The sequence below is a fragment of the Benincasa hispida genome, chromosome 8 (assembly GCF_009727055.1).
Source record: "Benincasa hispida cultivar B227 chromosome 8, ASM972705v1, whole genome shotgun sequence".
In the NCBI taxonomy this organism is placed as follows: Eukaryota; Viridiplantae; Streptophyta; class Magnoliopsida; order Cucurbitales; family Cucurbitaceae; genus Benincasa; species Benincasa hispida.
In genome coordinates this window covers 28768834-28784600 of record NC_052356.1, presented here as the reverse complement: position 1 = coordinate 28784600, position 15767 = coordinate 28768834, and the positions used below count along the sequence as shown (strand labels likewise).

Sequence of the window (15767 nt, the reverse complement as noted above, 5' to 3'; positions counted from 1 at the left end):
GAAGAAGTAATAAAAGAGACTCTCTCGATTTGCACAGTGGACGTAGGCCTTTGGCCGAACCACTTAAACACTTGTGTTCTTTCTTTCTTACTCTACGATCATCTAGCTTTTAGTAAAGTATTGTGTACACGATCGTTTAGTTTCTATCACATCGTTTACACGATTGTTTAGCTCCACATCGCATCGTCTATACGATCATCTAGCTCTTCTGCTGTCATCTATATGATCGTTTAGTTCTACAAAACTATCGTCTACACGATCGTCTAGTGCTTCTCAATATCTTTAGATAATTGAACTATCGTCTAGTTCTTTGGAGCTTCGTCTACACGATTGAGCTACCTTCAGGTAAACGATTGAAGAGCTTTGAAACCTTAAGCATATAGCCTCCCTTGAGTCTTAAAGTGTACTTGACCGTTAATTCTGAGTAGTTTGTGACTACAAACAAGAAGATGATAGTTATCTGGGACAACACATCTTTTTTTTTTTTTTTCTTTTGCATCATCTCTCTCTAAATTATGATAAAAACTTAACTTTTTTATATATATAATAATTTTCTAAATGATTTTAAATGAACACAACTGACCCCTCCTTTATTCACTCCATCCTGACAAGAGGGTTATTGTCTAATCAACACATAACCAAACATTACCTAAAATACATATCTTTGTTTTGTTTTTGTGTATGTTTTTTTCCACTCTCCATTATTCAATGTTAGAAAATTATATTCCTAACCCAAAATTATTCTGTGGATGAGATATATTAACAAATAAAATAAATTATTTCTTTAATTTAATTAATTAACTTACGCACATGCATGCATGCGCTACATACCTTATTTTTCTTAAATTAGTCAATAAAATGTGTTGTTCTATTCGCACCCACTTGGTTTTTCTTTGCTTTTCTTTTTTTTTCCCCCTTTTTTCCTTTTTGTTTCTTTTTATATTGATGGACATCTTTCTAAAGATTAATGCATGTAAATCCCAATTAATAGCTGTATATGCTTTAAAAATCATGCGCATTACCTTGATTCTTTTGGGGTCGACAATTAATTTGCTTACGTATTTCATTTTTTAGGTTAATTAACGATAATTGTACTTTGAATTTTGTTAATGACCAAAAAATTATTTTATATATTTAGTTTACACTTCTATAGTTGAGAATTTTCATGAGGGGAATTGTAATGGGTACAGTAACCACGGGCAACTAGGTAACTCACAATTTCAACTTCATAAACGTGTTACATGTCTAGTTTGAAATCTAAGGATCAAATAGGATTTATGAATATTTAATAAAAAAATTAAAATTAAAATGTAAAATCTTGAGACATAAGGATCAAATTGAAACAATACTCAAATCTCAATGTTAAAATTATAACATTTTGAAATCTAGGAACTAAATTGAAACAAAACTCAAAAGTTAAGAACTAAATGTATAACATTTTAAAATCTAGAGACCAAATAAAAACTAGATTGAAAACATAGCTAGGGACCCAAAAGAAAAAGTGCTTTTACCTTAAAATATTTAAAGATTGTTTCTCAAGTACCCCCAAATAAATACTAGTTTTCTCTTCTTTGCTTTTTCTTTCTATGGAAAATATGGAATTAGCCATGGAATGGCTTGTTCCATTCCCACCATCTTTTTGTACGTTATTCTTTTCTTTTGCTACTCGGTTTTGTTTTTATTTATTTATTTCCTTGATAATAATGGGAGGAGTGAGCAAACCTCAAACTTAGGGTACATATTTGATACCAGTTGAGTTATCTTCATTTTCTTAAATCATCTATTGATCAAAAGATTTAAGTTAGCGGGTAAAGTTAAATTTAATTATATATGACTAACATTCTCATTCACTTGTGGGCTTAAAATATATAAATAAGACCCAACAAGTAGAAATCAATATTAAATGGGAGAGGAAATAACGTTGTAGGGACTTGAACACAAAACCTCTCTAGACTACCTACTATGGTACCATCTTAAATCATTGATTGACTCAAAAGTGATACCATCTTAGGGGGAATATTGAGAATCCACATTGGAAAAACTGAGGGACATCACGTTTTTCATAAGATTGATGAGCTACTCTTCCCCTACCCAATTGGTTTTGAGATGGAAGTCATGCTATCAAACAAAGTATCAAAGTCCATAAAGCCCAAATGGGTATTCAATCCAATTAAAAGACATTGAGATTCAATAAAGAAAGATGAATCCAAAAAAGGTACTATCATGAGGGGATATATTTGGGAATCCCATCTTGGAAAAACCAAAGTTTTAACTAAAGTATGAAAAAAAATATTTTTTTTGGGTCTTATTTTCAACTTCACTAGGTTTTAAAATGTTACACTCTTAGTCTTTTAAGTTTTGCGTTTAATTTCAATTTAGCCCTAACAAATGAAATGGGTAATTTTTCTAAGTATTTTTTAATATAGGTTAAATTATCCCAAAAAAAGAAAAAGAAAAAGAGTACTTTAAGCTATAGGATTGCCTTTAATTATATCCCAAATATCTATAAGATTCATTTTAATCTTTGACGTTTGATGTTTGTAAAAAAAAAATAATAATAAAAAAAAAATCATTGTGATTTTGGAAAGATGTATAGCATGTTATGTTATCCTCTTCCTCTTTTCGGTTACACACCCATTCTTGTTCTTTCATTTATGATTTTCCATTAATCCGAACATCCATTTTTTTTTTCTCTTTCGTTTTTACAAAAAAAAAAAAAGAAAAAAGAAAAAAAGATCAAATGAGATGCATTTTTCATAACCTCCATTTATCATCGTTTACAAATTGTCAAATGGCATCTAAGCCGAAACTATTGTAGAATTATTGGCATAGTAATTTTATTTTAATTTATTATGCAGGTTTTCTACACATATAATCTAAATAAATAAATCTAAAAATACACAATTATCTCAACTTTTCTTTTTCTTTTAACAAGAATAGCTTAATAGTCTATTATTTTAGACAAAAGTCTTATCCAATTTACCTTTTCAATTCTTCCTACCATTAAGTTATTTTTAATATATATATATATTAACACCAAAAGAAGATTAGGTTTTATTTGATTAGATTTTGTTTTTTTTTTTCTTTTTTACATTTAAAAAAGAAAAGTTTCCTGCGGTTATGAACTTTTCAAAAAGGTTTTTTTGTTTCAAAGTCTAAAGCAAGGAAAATTTTTCCAAAAATTGAAAAATCATTGCCCTCATAAATGAAAACCATAATTGACCGTTCGAAGGATATAACAAAATATATTTGATTTTTTTCTTATAAACAAACTAGGGTGTTTTGGTAAGTGTATGAACAAGACAATTTATAAAATATATTGTCTTATATACCGAACAATATATGCGATGTATACTTACATTTTACAGTCTATTTATAAATACACCATAAAATAAATCATGGTATATGCGATGCATATTTATATTTTTTAGATATATTACCAGTATATTCGACATATACTTGATATTTTAATGGACAGGTGATCGACTTTCAGCTGTTAATACGGAAAAAAGTAAACAAAATTTCTTAAATGAAGAAAACATTAATTTGAAATGTCATGCATTAAACGAATATCAACCGAAGTTAATAAATAACAAAAATAAAGTTAAAATTTAAAAATGTTAATAAAACTTAAATTAAATATTTAAAAAATTATTGATGAGAGAATCTATCAAAATATTAAAAATGTCACAAAATGTTAGTGAAACCTAGTTATGAAATGTTACAAAATTTGTGTGAAAAGTCATGTAGTAGGCTAATTCCTTTAATCTTTCTTATTAATATTGACAGTGTAATTCCATCCTAAACAGAAAAGAATCGCATGCAACCAGTTACCTAACAGAAAATGAAGTAAAATAGTGTTCTTATATACCACATTTAGACTTTATTGATGTGGAATATCTATAGTAAACATACATACTAACAAACACGAGCATGCAAAAAATCATCAATGATAGATATATCAATATATATTCAACATGTTCTTTTTTTTAGAATAAGTGATATTATTATACAACAACAAGGGGGATCCCACAACCCGGAATCAAGGCATCAAAGCAACAAAGCACAAGCAAAGACAGGGCAACAAAGCCAACAGGATAAGACAAGAACAAAACCAACACATAAATGCAAACTTGCAAACCACCAAGGAGAAAGACAAAGAAAAGAACCCAAAACCCCACAAAACTAAGGGCAACAACAAAACAGAGAACAATGTAAAGCTCAAAAGAAAAAACATTCGTACACACACTAGATAAGACTAAGAAGGTCAACCCGCTAAGAAGTAACACGAGCACGAACCGTAGAGACCATAAGGTGAACCAGAGCAGACACCGACCTCGGTTGACCTCCATGCAGTTGTCGATTACGCTCCTGCCAGATGTAGTATATGGAAGCATACCAGAAAACACGAAATAACTTACTACGCACCCCCTTACCCGACCCCACTCGGCACAACCAACTCAACTTTACATCCCAACCAGCCACCCGATGCGTTGAACCCAACTGACGCAACACACTAGACCACACCTCTCTCCCAAACCCACATTCAAAAAATAAATTATCCCACGACTCCACACCTCCCCTACACAGAAGGCACCCTCCTTTGACAACATACCCCAACTCCTCAACCAATACCGCGTACCCAACCTGTCCCTCACTGCTAACCACCCCCTCTGAATACCACCCCCGCCCACAAAATACCAGCCCAAGACACCCTAGGACGACGAGGACATATACTCTCCCAATCACTAGCGATAGAAAACCGACCACTAGCATCCGGCACCCAAACCCAATAATCCTCTCCCCTCACCCTAGGCCCCACTGCCTGGATAAAACTCCAGATCTCAAGCAGCTCCCAAGACACTGTAAGTCACCTCTATTCAATAACATGTTAATATGACTATCACACTTCTTAGTTAATGATAGGTATGTTAGTGATAGACCTTAATCATTGATTAGTTTATTATTAATTAGTAGGTATATCAATAATTGATAAGACTAAATTGTGTCCTTTTTGTAAAACATTTTTACCTTGCGTTAGATTTGCTATTATTTTACATTAAATTGTCATATTTGTAATTTCTAGATAAAAAAATTAAGAGTAAATTACGGATTTAAATTCATAAAAAAATTATAATGATACATGCACGTTTTTCTTCAAAAACTGCTTGGATCTAGAGAAACAGGTCAGTTTGAACAAAACAATCCAATTCACAGCAAAAATAGAATAAAAATTAAAAAAATTGAAGAAAAAATGTAAAAAAATCTAATATAATACTTTTGTTTTTATTTGACATCAATTTAATTTTCTTCTAGTAAAATCAATCAATATAGTTTGGTTCTAGGTTGATCCTACAATCGATAATTTGAATATCAACTTTCCCTTAATCTACTATAAACATTTTTTTAATATGAATTTAATGTAAAAAATTTAAACCACGAATCTCTTAGTTTTCTACCTACATTTTTACTTAAAAATAAAAACTTTTGTAAATGGTCCCTCTAATTCCTCTTCCTAAACCTTCGAGGCTACTACGGATAATTTTTTTTTTTTCTGTTATTTTTTTAGAGATTAAATAATATTCATTAAACAACGGCCACTTGGGAAGAAAAAGTCAACCAATCTTTTGATATAAACGAATAAAGTTTATGAACCTTCCAAAAAGTTTTTGTTTTTGCTTTGTTTTCTTTTTTCTTTCTTCTTTCTTCTTTTTTCTTTCTTCTTTTTTCTTTTTTTTAGCAAAACCAACCGTCTCTTTTAATTATAATATATTAGTTATAAATCAAATAAAATTTAAGTTTTATTAAATAATATTCCCTCTACTTATTAAATAAAATTTCAGCTTTATTAAAATAATCATTCGACATAAACGAATAAAAGTTTATGAACATAATATATCGTATGTAATACCCAAATCTATGTTAGATCTACTTTTTATTTCCCCCTAAATTAAATTCACTACTTTATTGGGTACTTCAACCGTTATGAATTTTAATTTTATGTTAAAAGTAATGAAATGGATGGATACCAATAGAAAATTAGAGAAGGGTCAAAGTTGGAAACCCATAAAAACTTAATAAATTAAAATTAAAATTAAATCAAAGTTAATTTGAGGTGATACATTGAAAGTCAATAGAATTGAAATGAAAGCCTAAAAGCAATTAAAGAGAATGAAAAGAAATTTTGAAAAAAAATATATTTTTTTCTTATAAAAAGAAGAAATAAAGAATCTGGAAATAAAAACAGCAAAACAGAAAAGGGAATGAGGAAAAAAAGAAAGAATCTAAATTTATCCTTTTTAGACTTTGAAAGAATATTTCAATTTCTTTCATAAGTGAAAAGCGAAAATCAAATATTGAACGAGATTGTTTTCAAATAAAGAAAAATAAGATAATTTGTTTATAAATATAGTAAAATATTGTTGTCTATAAGTGATAGACCGTGTTAGAGTTCTATCATTGAGCGATAGACCACGATACCATTTTGCTATACTTGAAAATATTTTCAGTAATTTTATTATTTAAAACCATTATCCTATTGAGTAAAGTATAAAATATCACAATAGGTTAATTTCTTTATAGTTTTTTAAACTGAAAATAAATTTTATTCTATGGAAAAATAACGCCCATTTTTGTCCCTAAAGTTTTACAAATAATATAGGAATATTAATTAACAAGCTTAGTTCTTAAAACAAAATTAACGTGAATTTGAGACCTTTCATTTACAATTTTTTTTTATTGAAACCCTTAAGTTTGATAGTTTAATTTATATTTTTTTAACAATCTTAACTCTCACTTGTGTACTGTAAAAAAATTAAAAAAATAAAATAAATAAAATCTCACTTAAGTAGATTGTAGTAAAAAAAAATTCTCACTTGTAGATATGATCAGAAAATTAAATATCCATTAAAATTCCAAAAACTAGTATTATGGATATTAATGATAATATAAAAAATTAAAATAGTAGACTGAATGAAAAAAATATACATATTAAACATAAACCCATTAGTATACATGTTATCGAAATTATAAAGCTATAAAAACTATAAACTATATGTCATTTGAAATATATAAAAATTCATTTTTCTTTTTAAAATTTAGTTAATAATTCAACCACCGTATTTAAAAAAGATACAAATAATTGTAAGAAATATGGAGGAAATGAACTTTATTTTCAAAAACTAAAAACAAAAAACCGAAATAGTTACCAAACCAACCTTAATTACAACTTAAATTTAGCATGTACTAGTTATTGGCTTTTTTAGTTAGGTCACATGTCTTTATGTCTTTTTGTAATTTTTCTTAAGAATTGTAAATATAACCAAATCTATATTCTATTGCTAATAGACTTTTGTATAGTGATACAAATTTTGTTATGTCTGCAAATTCTTCTATATTGTGCTATATCTAATAATATTTTGGAATTCGCTAGATTCCTGTATTTTTTTCAAAATTATTCCACCATGAACTCAAAAAGAATAATGATAATAATAATAATACTCGAGGTTCCCAAATAGCTATAAAAAGCTTCATCACATATCTCTTCTCTCACAATTATTTTTGAGAGAGAGTTGTACTTGTTCGCTCAAGCACAAAAATGGTTGGATTTTTCTATTCATCACCTCACTTCTATGGAGATCCAAAGGCAATTGAAAAGGTCAAGGTAATTTGAAAACCTCTAATCATCTATAACTTCATTAATAATATAATTATCTTGTACGTAATTGGATATTTTTACAGTGATAGACAAAATGTCAAACTATTTACAAAAATAATAATAAAAAAATACTGAACACTAATAGATTTTTATTAATGCCTTCAGTGATAGCCCATTATTGATAGACACCGATAAATTTCTATCAGTTTCTATTAGCCTCTATCAAAGAAGATTAAATTTTTATTATTTTGTGTAAATAATTTCTTTTATTGTTCTGTTTTTGAAAATCCCCTATTTATTAATATTTTACATTATTAATTATTTAAATTTTGACAGAACCAAAAAACAATAATTTATCCAAAAGGCTTCACCATCACATGGGGCAACGACAAACGCTATTGGCGTTTGCCCCGTCAATCTTGCAACCGGTAAGTCGTCATATATTCATTTCTCTCTTTCATTAGCATTATAAATAGTTTTATCAACATGGTCAAACTCATGCATTTTTTTTAAATAATTGCATTGAGTCGTACCTATAGAGATAATGACTGTGTATAACAATATTTTAAAATAATCGCAATGGCAAAATCTATTGGTGATAGACTCTTATAAGCGATCTGTTTTATCATTGATAGACCCCTCCTAGCGATATAGTCTATCAATGATAGACTTCGAAATTAAAATCTAAATTTTTCTATATTTATAAATTCTTTTGAATTATGCTATATATGTCAATATTTTGGGTCTGAATGCTATATTTGCAACGTCTTTTTTTTCATTTGTATAGCTTTTATGATTCTTAAGTAGATGTTTGTCTCCCATCTTTTCTTATATTATCCAGGAGATTAATGGTGTTTCCCCAAAGAATTAGATGTGTATAAATTGAGAGAGTTGAGTTGTGAACTCCACCTCCTTCTTTGATCCAATAAATTTGTAGGTCTCACAACCGAAAGAAATAAGTTTTGTCTTATAAACTCTTTACTTTGTGCTTAAAAAGATCCTTACATTGTAACTTTATCTTATATCCTACAGCCCCTCTTACTTCATTTAATTACTTTGTAGGAAGAAGGAGTCGAGTACGGGTGCAGAGTTGCTGCAAGTGTCATGGTTAGAGGTGACATGTTGGACAGACAATGTGGAGGTCGGAAAAAGCTACAGAGTTGGGTTCAACCTTTCCATGACGGCCGCGGCTTTTGGATGGAAAGGGTGTGAAGTTTACATAATGGCCAAGATTGGGAAGGCTGGGAAATTCGTGTCCAAGAAGGTGTTTCTCGATACCAAAGGCTCCGATGATCAGAATAAGTTCAATATGCCGGAGGATGATCTCATTATCACTGTGAAACCTCCATCGAGCTCGCCGGGAGACACTCGTCTCTACTTCGGAATGTATGAGGTTTGGAGCGGGAGGTGGAAGGGAGGACTCAAGATCCACCACACATTTGTGGAGAAGGTTGGGAACTAGAGCGAAAAATAGAACGTGGGATCAAATCTCTAACTTTAAAATCGATAGTATATATGTTATATATAAGGCTCATTTTAGAACTCAATGGATTTTTAGTTACAAACTTTTTATAATATAATATTGTAATTGAACAATTAAATTAGATGTTTAACTTTGTAATACTTTAATATATTTTTCTTAATATATTGTTTATCATAATGACAATGTTATTTTATATCCACGTTAAGAGTAATTTTAAATGGTCAAAATAAACTTTTTAAATAGAAAATATTAATATTGGTCCTATATGGATCCTGAATTTCAGCAACATGTTTGACATTTCGATCAATATTTTCAGACAAAACATAATTAGTATAAATGTAATTTAAATAATAAGCTTTTTAGATTTTTGAAAAAGTGTTAAAATATTCATTTATTGTCTTTTTTTTGTTCATTTATTGTTATTGTTTTGTTTTTATAGTTTTTCATAAATTTATTGAATTCGATATTTCATCGATATTTTTATAAAATTGAGATGTGAACGTAGTTAAATTGAGATATGAATATAGTTAAAGATTAAACATACTTTTTAAAGAAAAAAAGGTACATATTTTAATTCTAGATAAATTATACATGAATCAAGAGTTGATTAAATAGATTTAAGAATTTAGTATATTAGTGGATGCGAGTTGATAAATTCATGTATTACAGAGTTAGATATACATTCATGAAATATGATGTTCATGAATTTAAGTATGAGTATTTATATGTTATGTATTTATGATGAGAGCTAGAGATTAAAACTGTCATAAGAAGGGGCAGTTGTGAATCTTAGAATTATCCATCAAAATCCTATAAATAAAGATTGATCTTTATATTATTAATGCAGTTGTGCGAGGAAGAGAACATAAAGAATGTTAAAATAAAATTGTGCACCATGTTTGTTGAGTTTTTCAAATATAAGTGGTTTTGTTTCTTTTTATATATATTTTTTTTGTTGAATATTTAGTCGTTATTGTCTATGACATATTTCTGACAATATATACATGTTAATTTAAATGTTATGTTAAATTATAAGATGTTGTTTAGGGCATTGACTTGAGTTAAGTTGAGTTGAGTAATTTACTCACTTAGTGTTTAGCCCATCAACTTTATAAGTCTGTATTAAATAACTCAATTCCACCAATTTCAGTAGTATTCATTATTGAAATTTATACATTTATTGAGAAACTATCTGTACCTGTTCCTCCCTTCCTCCCTTCAATGTTTCCAATGACTCCACTAAACAGACACCATCGATGACCAACTTCAGCGACATGCTCTGACGACCGTCACCCTACACTATATTTTGAGAGAAATAAGACATCATCACCTACACTTCATTAAGACATTCCTAAAATTATAAATTCAAATTCCTAATGTTAGAACTTAGTTTGAAACCTTAATCGAAAACTCGAATAGTGTTTAGAATGAATAATCTTACCTACAACGACCTTGAATCCCAATCCGAACACTTCGAATCAAGCCTAGACTACAAACAAAGCATATTCAAGAGTTAAAAGAGCATCTAAATTTAATTGGGATAGCTTTAAATGGAGTCCTTCAATCTCAAACTCACCAAAAGAGGCTTGGGCTCTTGCTGAAAAGTGTTCGAACGGTTCTGAATCTGTTTCAAAATTATGAATACAAGCTTCCAAGCATTAGAGAAAAATCTAAAGGAGTTTCAGCTAGTTCAAAAAGAAATTTAGAGTCATTAACCCGCTAGAAAAGCAAAATACAAATAAGGTGAAAATTATAGTTGTTCAAAAGAACAAAAGTGTATTCATTCCTGATATAGTGAAATACAATTCCAAAGGTTAAAATTGAGTTTGCAACCTTAGATGAATCTAAAATTGTATTCAAAACGAGTAAACTTATCTAGAGCAACCTTAAACCTAAATCTGAACACCTCAAATCAAGCCTAAACTACAAACAAGGAAAAACGAAGAGTTAAAAGCTAATTTACACAATCTAAACTTGGTTCCAAAGGCTCTAAACATAGTTATAACGCTTAACACTCACCCAAATAGGCTTGCGTCCATGCTAAAAGGTGTACAAATAATCTTGAAACCATTCCAAATCTACAATTAAAAGCTTCCAAGTGTTAGAGACCAATATAAAGAACCTTAAACTATTTCAAAAAGAAATTTAGAGTGATATACCCACTGGATCAGACCCAAAATGACCCAAAACCTCGTTGCTTGGTGTCCAAACTCACTTAATCCTACATATTTGGGGGTGTTAGGAAGTGAATATTTCAAATTTGTTGTCGAAATTCAATGGATAAGTGTCAAAACACACCGAATAGGGGAAAATGCTACTGCTAGTATGCCTTGTGTTCAGTGGGTAACTACTTCACGGTTTTCGAAGGTCACGACGCCGTGGGTTGGTCTTCGTGAACACCGTTCGTGGTTGTAGGTTGCATTGGGTGTGGGGATGGTTACCGGTACTGCATGCGTCGACGGGCAAGCACCGTCGTCATATTTTGCTGGTGGTTGTTGTACCACTGTCGGTCGTTGTAGGCTGTAGGTGTGTTGGTCGAGTTGCAATAACACACAAATGGGAAGGGTGTTGTGCGGGTAATGTGAGAGAGGAAGAGAGAGGGAAAAAGAAGGAGTGGGAGACTTTCTTTTCTTAATAAAATAAAACCTAAATTAAAAATATAAATAAATTTGAGAGGGAAATGAAAATGGGGAGGGAGGAAAAAAAAATCAAGATTAAAAAATTGTCTTGGGATTAAAAAAAGAGGGTCACCTACAATGTCCGTTATAAACTGACATTATAGGAACCCTTACAATGTCAGTTTAAAACTGACATTAAAGATCTGTATTTTGTTTGTTTAGAAACCGACATTGTACATCCGTTTTTAATTTTTTTCGACCAACATCAAAGCCGAGATTTCTTGTAGTGTTTCTTTTGTGTATATATACTCATACATTTCAATAGTAATTTGAAAATAAATTGTAATTGTTGTATTGGTATGTAACAATAGTATTTTTTTTACCTCAAATAAGTCATTTAGAAGAAATTGGAGTGTTTTGCAACCACTATGAGTAGCTTTTCAAGTATTTTAATTTTAATTTTTTTTTAATCAAAAGTGTTTAAATAAAAATGAGTTTTTTAAAAAACACTTTTTTTCCAAGTCAATCCAAATGACCCTTCAAAGTTGACATTTTATTTGAATGTTAAAAAATTTGAGAAAATATGTGTTCAATTGAATGGCTAAATAAAAATTTAAGTAAATAGAAATAATCACAAAAAAACATATTTTTTTATATTACAAAAAATTACACCAGATACCTATAAAGCACAGATATTTCATGTGAGGCAAAGAATCCGTATCAGACACGTATCAGATACTGATACTTCCAGATACTTCTCAGATACGTGCCTGACACACGATTTAATGTATCTATTTCTACGTATATTTTTTTAAAAGAAAAAAAACAAGCAACTCATCTAATTTTTCCCAATATAAAATTAGGCAACCTATTTAAAAAGCTCATTACTTGAGTTCAAAACTAAAAGAAAAAAACCAAACCCTAGACTAGAATCATTTAATCTCCATTTTCACATTTGAGTTCTCACAAAATCCACCAAAATATAAACCATTTTGATATCTTCAACAATTCAATAAATAATTTCTTTGTTTATCTTCATACTTCTCCCTCTAATCTTCTTATTCTTCTTCGCAATATGAGTCACTTTTCTATTGCATTTTATTAACTATTGTACATCAACATCTTAGTTGTTGTTGTTGTTTTTTTTTTTTTTTNAATTCAGTGTTTGTATTCTATTTTGTGTTATTGCTATTAACTTGTATGCTAAATTTATCTATATCCTAGATTTTTTAAAGAAAAAGAAAATGTATCTTCAAAGTATCAGTATCCAAATTTTTTAGAAATTGACGAATCGTCGTATCCGATTGTAAATATCGTGAGGCCTTATCTGTGTCTGTGCTTCATAGCCAAATACCCTCACTTAATAACTCATCTCTCCACCCCAGATACAAACTTCTAGAGCTCAACTAAATGCTTGAAACAATCCCTTAAAAGTTAAAAGAATACTTTGGGTCCTGAAACTTTCATGAAAGTAATAATTTCATTAGTCCTTAAATTTTAGTTGACAATGATGATTTAGTTTCTATGCTTCTAAATTTACAATTTAATCCTCGAATGAAATAATAATAATAATAATAATTATACATGTTGATCAATACACTAATAAAAAAAATCATTTTTTATCTAATCTATAAATAAAAAGTTTTTATGTAATAAAAATAGACACGATAAAAATTTTTCTTCAACACTTATTAAAGTTCGTCAACTAAATTTTTTCTTTCAAGAAGTTGAGGTCGGTCCAAAAGTAATTTTTTTTAACCTCATACTACACACAAATTTTGTCATTTGTTCGAAAATATCTTATCCTTACTAAAAGGGTTATTAAATAGAAATTGACACCCAACTTTTTACAAAAGATTACAATGACAAGAAATACATCCAATGTGTGTCATTGAAGCGTCATGCTTTATCACTCTCCACCGAAAAAGTGTAACCTTTCCCACATTTTACTTTCCTCCCTCCATCTTATTCCCATGGTTACCGACTTCAGTTAAAGCTTTTTAAATGCACAGAATAATTAGATTCCGATGACATTGAAGATATATATTCTTATTTTCTAGTACCACATATGTTTTTTGGAATTTTTTTATTAATTAAAGTCAGACATAGATAGCTCATAATAAATCAAATCAGCCGACCTTTGGAATTAGCATTACAAGCTGACAACGTTGAATTAAATTATTTGATGATTCCTTGTCAAGAATCTTTGTTTTGTTTTGTTTATTTTTTCACCTTATTTACCTGTTCTTTATGTTATTTTCTTTGAGTAGGGAAGATGTTAAATCATTGGGCACTGAAATTGGTTAGTTCCATTCTCACCAACTCCTCCCCTTTTCTTTTTGCCAATAGGTTTCCCTTTTTCTTTTTCCCAATTAGGTTTCGTTTTAAAGTATGTGTTTAATACTAGTGAATAGAAGGCCATTTCATGAGATCCTTTATCACAGATGAAGTTCATTGAATGAGATCTTTTTATTGTTCCTATCTTATTTTTATATTCCATACATATCTTTTATAAAAAATAAAAATAAAAAATTAAGTAAAAGACAGCTCAAATTACATTTTCTAGAACAAGATTACACTATAAGTTTAGTTTATGATTTTATAAATGGTTAGGACTGTGAACAAGATCCGATATTGATTAGAAAATGGAATGATCATGGATATATAAGTGTGAACAATTATATTCATTGGTATGAAACCTTTTAGGATGAAATCAAAATCAAAATCAAAATCATGAGAGTTTATACTTAAAATTGACAATATTTTGTTTGTGCTCTATCTGAGTATCCTTGTGGTTTTTCCTACCTTGATAAGAGTAAGTGTGATCCGTGTTCATGTTTGTGTGCTCTGTTTGGATTTTGACCCGAGATGAATGGGATGTGCCTAGAGATGATGAGCAAATGGCCCATGATAAACTGAAGGTGCCTTGGGATTTAGATCCAAGCTCTCAAGGTTGGGAGTGGACTTATATGTTCAAGGGGAGTCTCAAAGTGGTACTTTGTTCAAGGGGTGGACTATTAGGAATGCAAACGAAATCTCACATTAGTTAGGGAAGTGAATGATCGTGGATATAAAGTGGGGGGCTTTTTGGTTGGTACTAAAAGCAAAACCATGAGGGTTTATACTCAAAGTGGACAATATCATACTATTGTGGAGATATGTGGAGGACTATTGTCCTTATCACAAAATGTAAGAAGTCATAAAAGATATGTGAACAACTCTAATAGGTCTCTAAACTTTTAAATTTTTTTTGTTTAAAAGATCTGCCTGAACTTTAAAAATTTTTACTATATTTTTAAAAAACTTATACTTTTATGCTTAATAAGTTTGTTACATATTCAAAATTTTAAAAACTAACTGATGTATTTTATTTAATTTTATAATTAACTAGTACTTGGGTGGCTTTACATACTAAGCAGTCTATGCTCGGTTGGGGTAACCTTCTTTGGTTTGAGGGTAATATTCATAGGCATGCGTTCATTGCATGATTTGCTATTCGAAATTAGTTGCAGACTTGTGATTATGCTAGGAGGTGGTGTCTTGACATCCATAGTAATTTTGTTCTATGTACAGGTTGTGTGGAGTCTAGGAATTATTTATTTTTTGAATGTTCGTTTAGTAAGTTTTTATGGAAGGACTTGCTTTTGTGGGGTAGGTGTCTTCGCACGAGATTTCCAGACAAACTTGTTTCATGAAGTTAAACTTATGTTGATGTTGATGTTGAGTTGATGTAATGTGATGTGGTTCGATCTCTAGTACTTGATCCTCTGATTCTCTCTCAGGTGAATGTGTATGCTTGACTTGAAGAAGTGGAGTGCGTGATGTTCTTAAAGTCGAAGTCTTGGAAGAGTTTTTGTATCTTCAGGAGACTTGTGTTTTCAAGGAGTGTGCAGCTTAGAAGTCTAGGAGTCTTCTAATTGTTGGGAGAATTCTGTCCGGACTCCCTGAATTGTAGAATTGCTAACCTTCACAAATGAAGAGAGCTCCTCTATTTATAAAGTTTTTTGAT

At 29.9% G+C, this 15767-nt stretch overlaps 1 protein-coding gene and 1 long non-coding RNA gene across 3 annotated transcripts; one reads left to right on the top strand and one right to left on the bottom strand.

Annotated features, from left to right (window-relative positions):
• Nucleotides 1-7531: 7531 nt before the first annotated feature.
• On the top strand, nucleotides 7532-9331 carry LOC120083454 (protein PHLOEM PROTEIN 2-LIKE A9-like). Its single transcript, XM_039039223.1, has 3 exons — nucleotides 7532-7663; nucleotides 7994-8085; nucleotides 8720-9331. Exons 1-3 carry the CDS (start codon nucleotides 7598-7600, stop codon nucleotides 9117-9119), a joined length of 558 nt encoding a protein of 185 aa, XP_038895151.1. The 5' UTR covers nucleotides 7532-7597; the 3' UTR covers nucleotides 9120-9331.
• Nucleotides 9332-9567: 236 nt separating this feature from the next.
• Nucleotides 9568-11705, bottom strand: LOC120084199. Of its 2 annotated transcripts, none has more exons than XR_005483588.1 (6): nucleotides 11439-11705; nucleotides 11300-11361; nucleotides 11160-11218; nucleotides 10717-10764; nucleotides 10582-10629; nucleotides 9568-10439 (listed from the first exon to the last, which is right to left on the bottom strand). It is a non-coding gene; the product is annotated as an uncharacterized LOC120084199 (long non-coding RNA). The 2 variants fall into 2 exon arrangements; XR_005483587.1 differs by having other exon boundaries at nucleotides 11304-11361.
• Between the last annotated feature and the right edge of the window lie 4062 nt (nucleotides 11706-15767).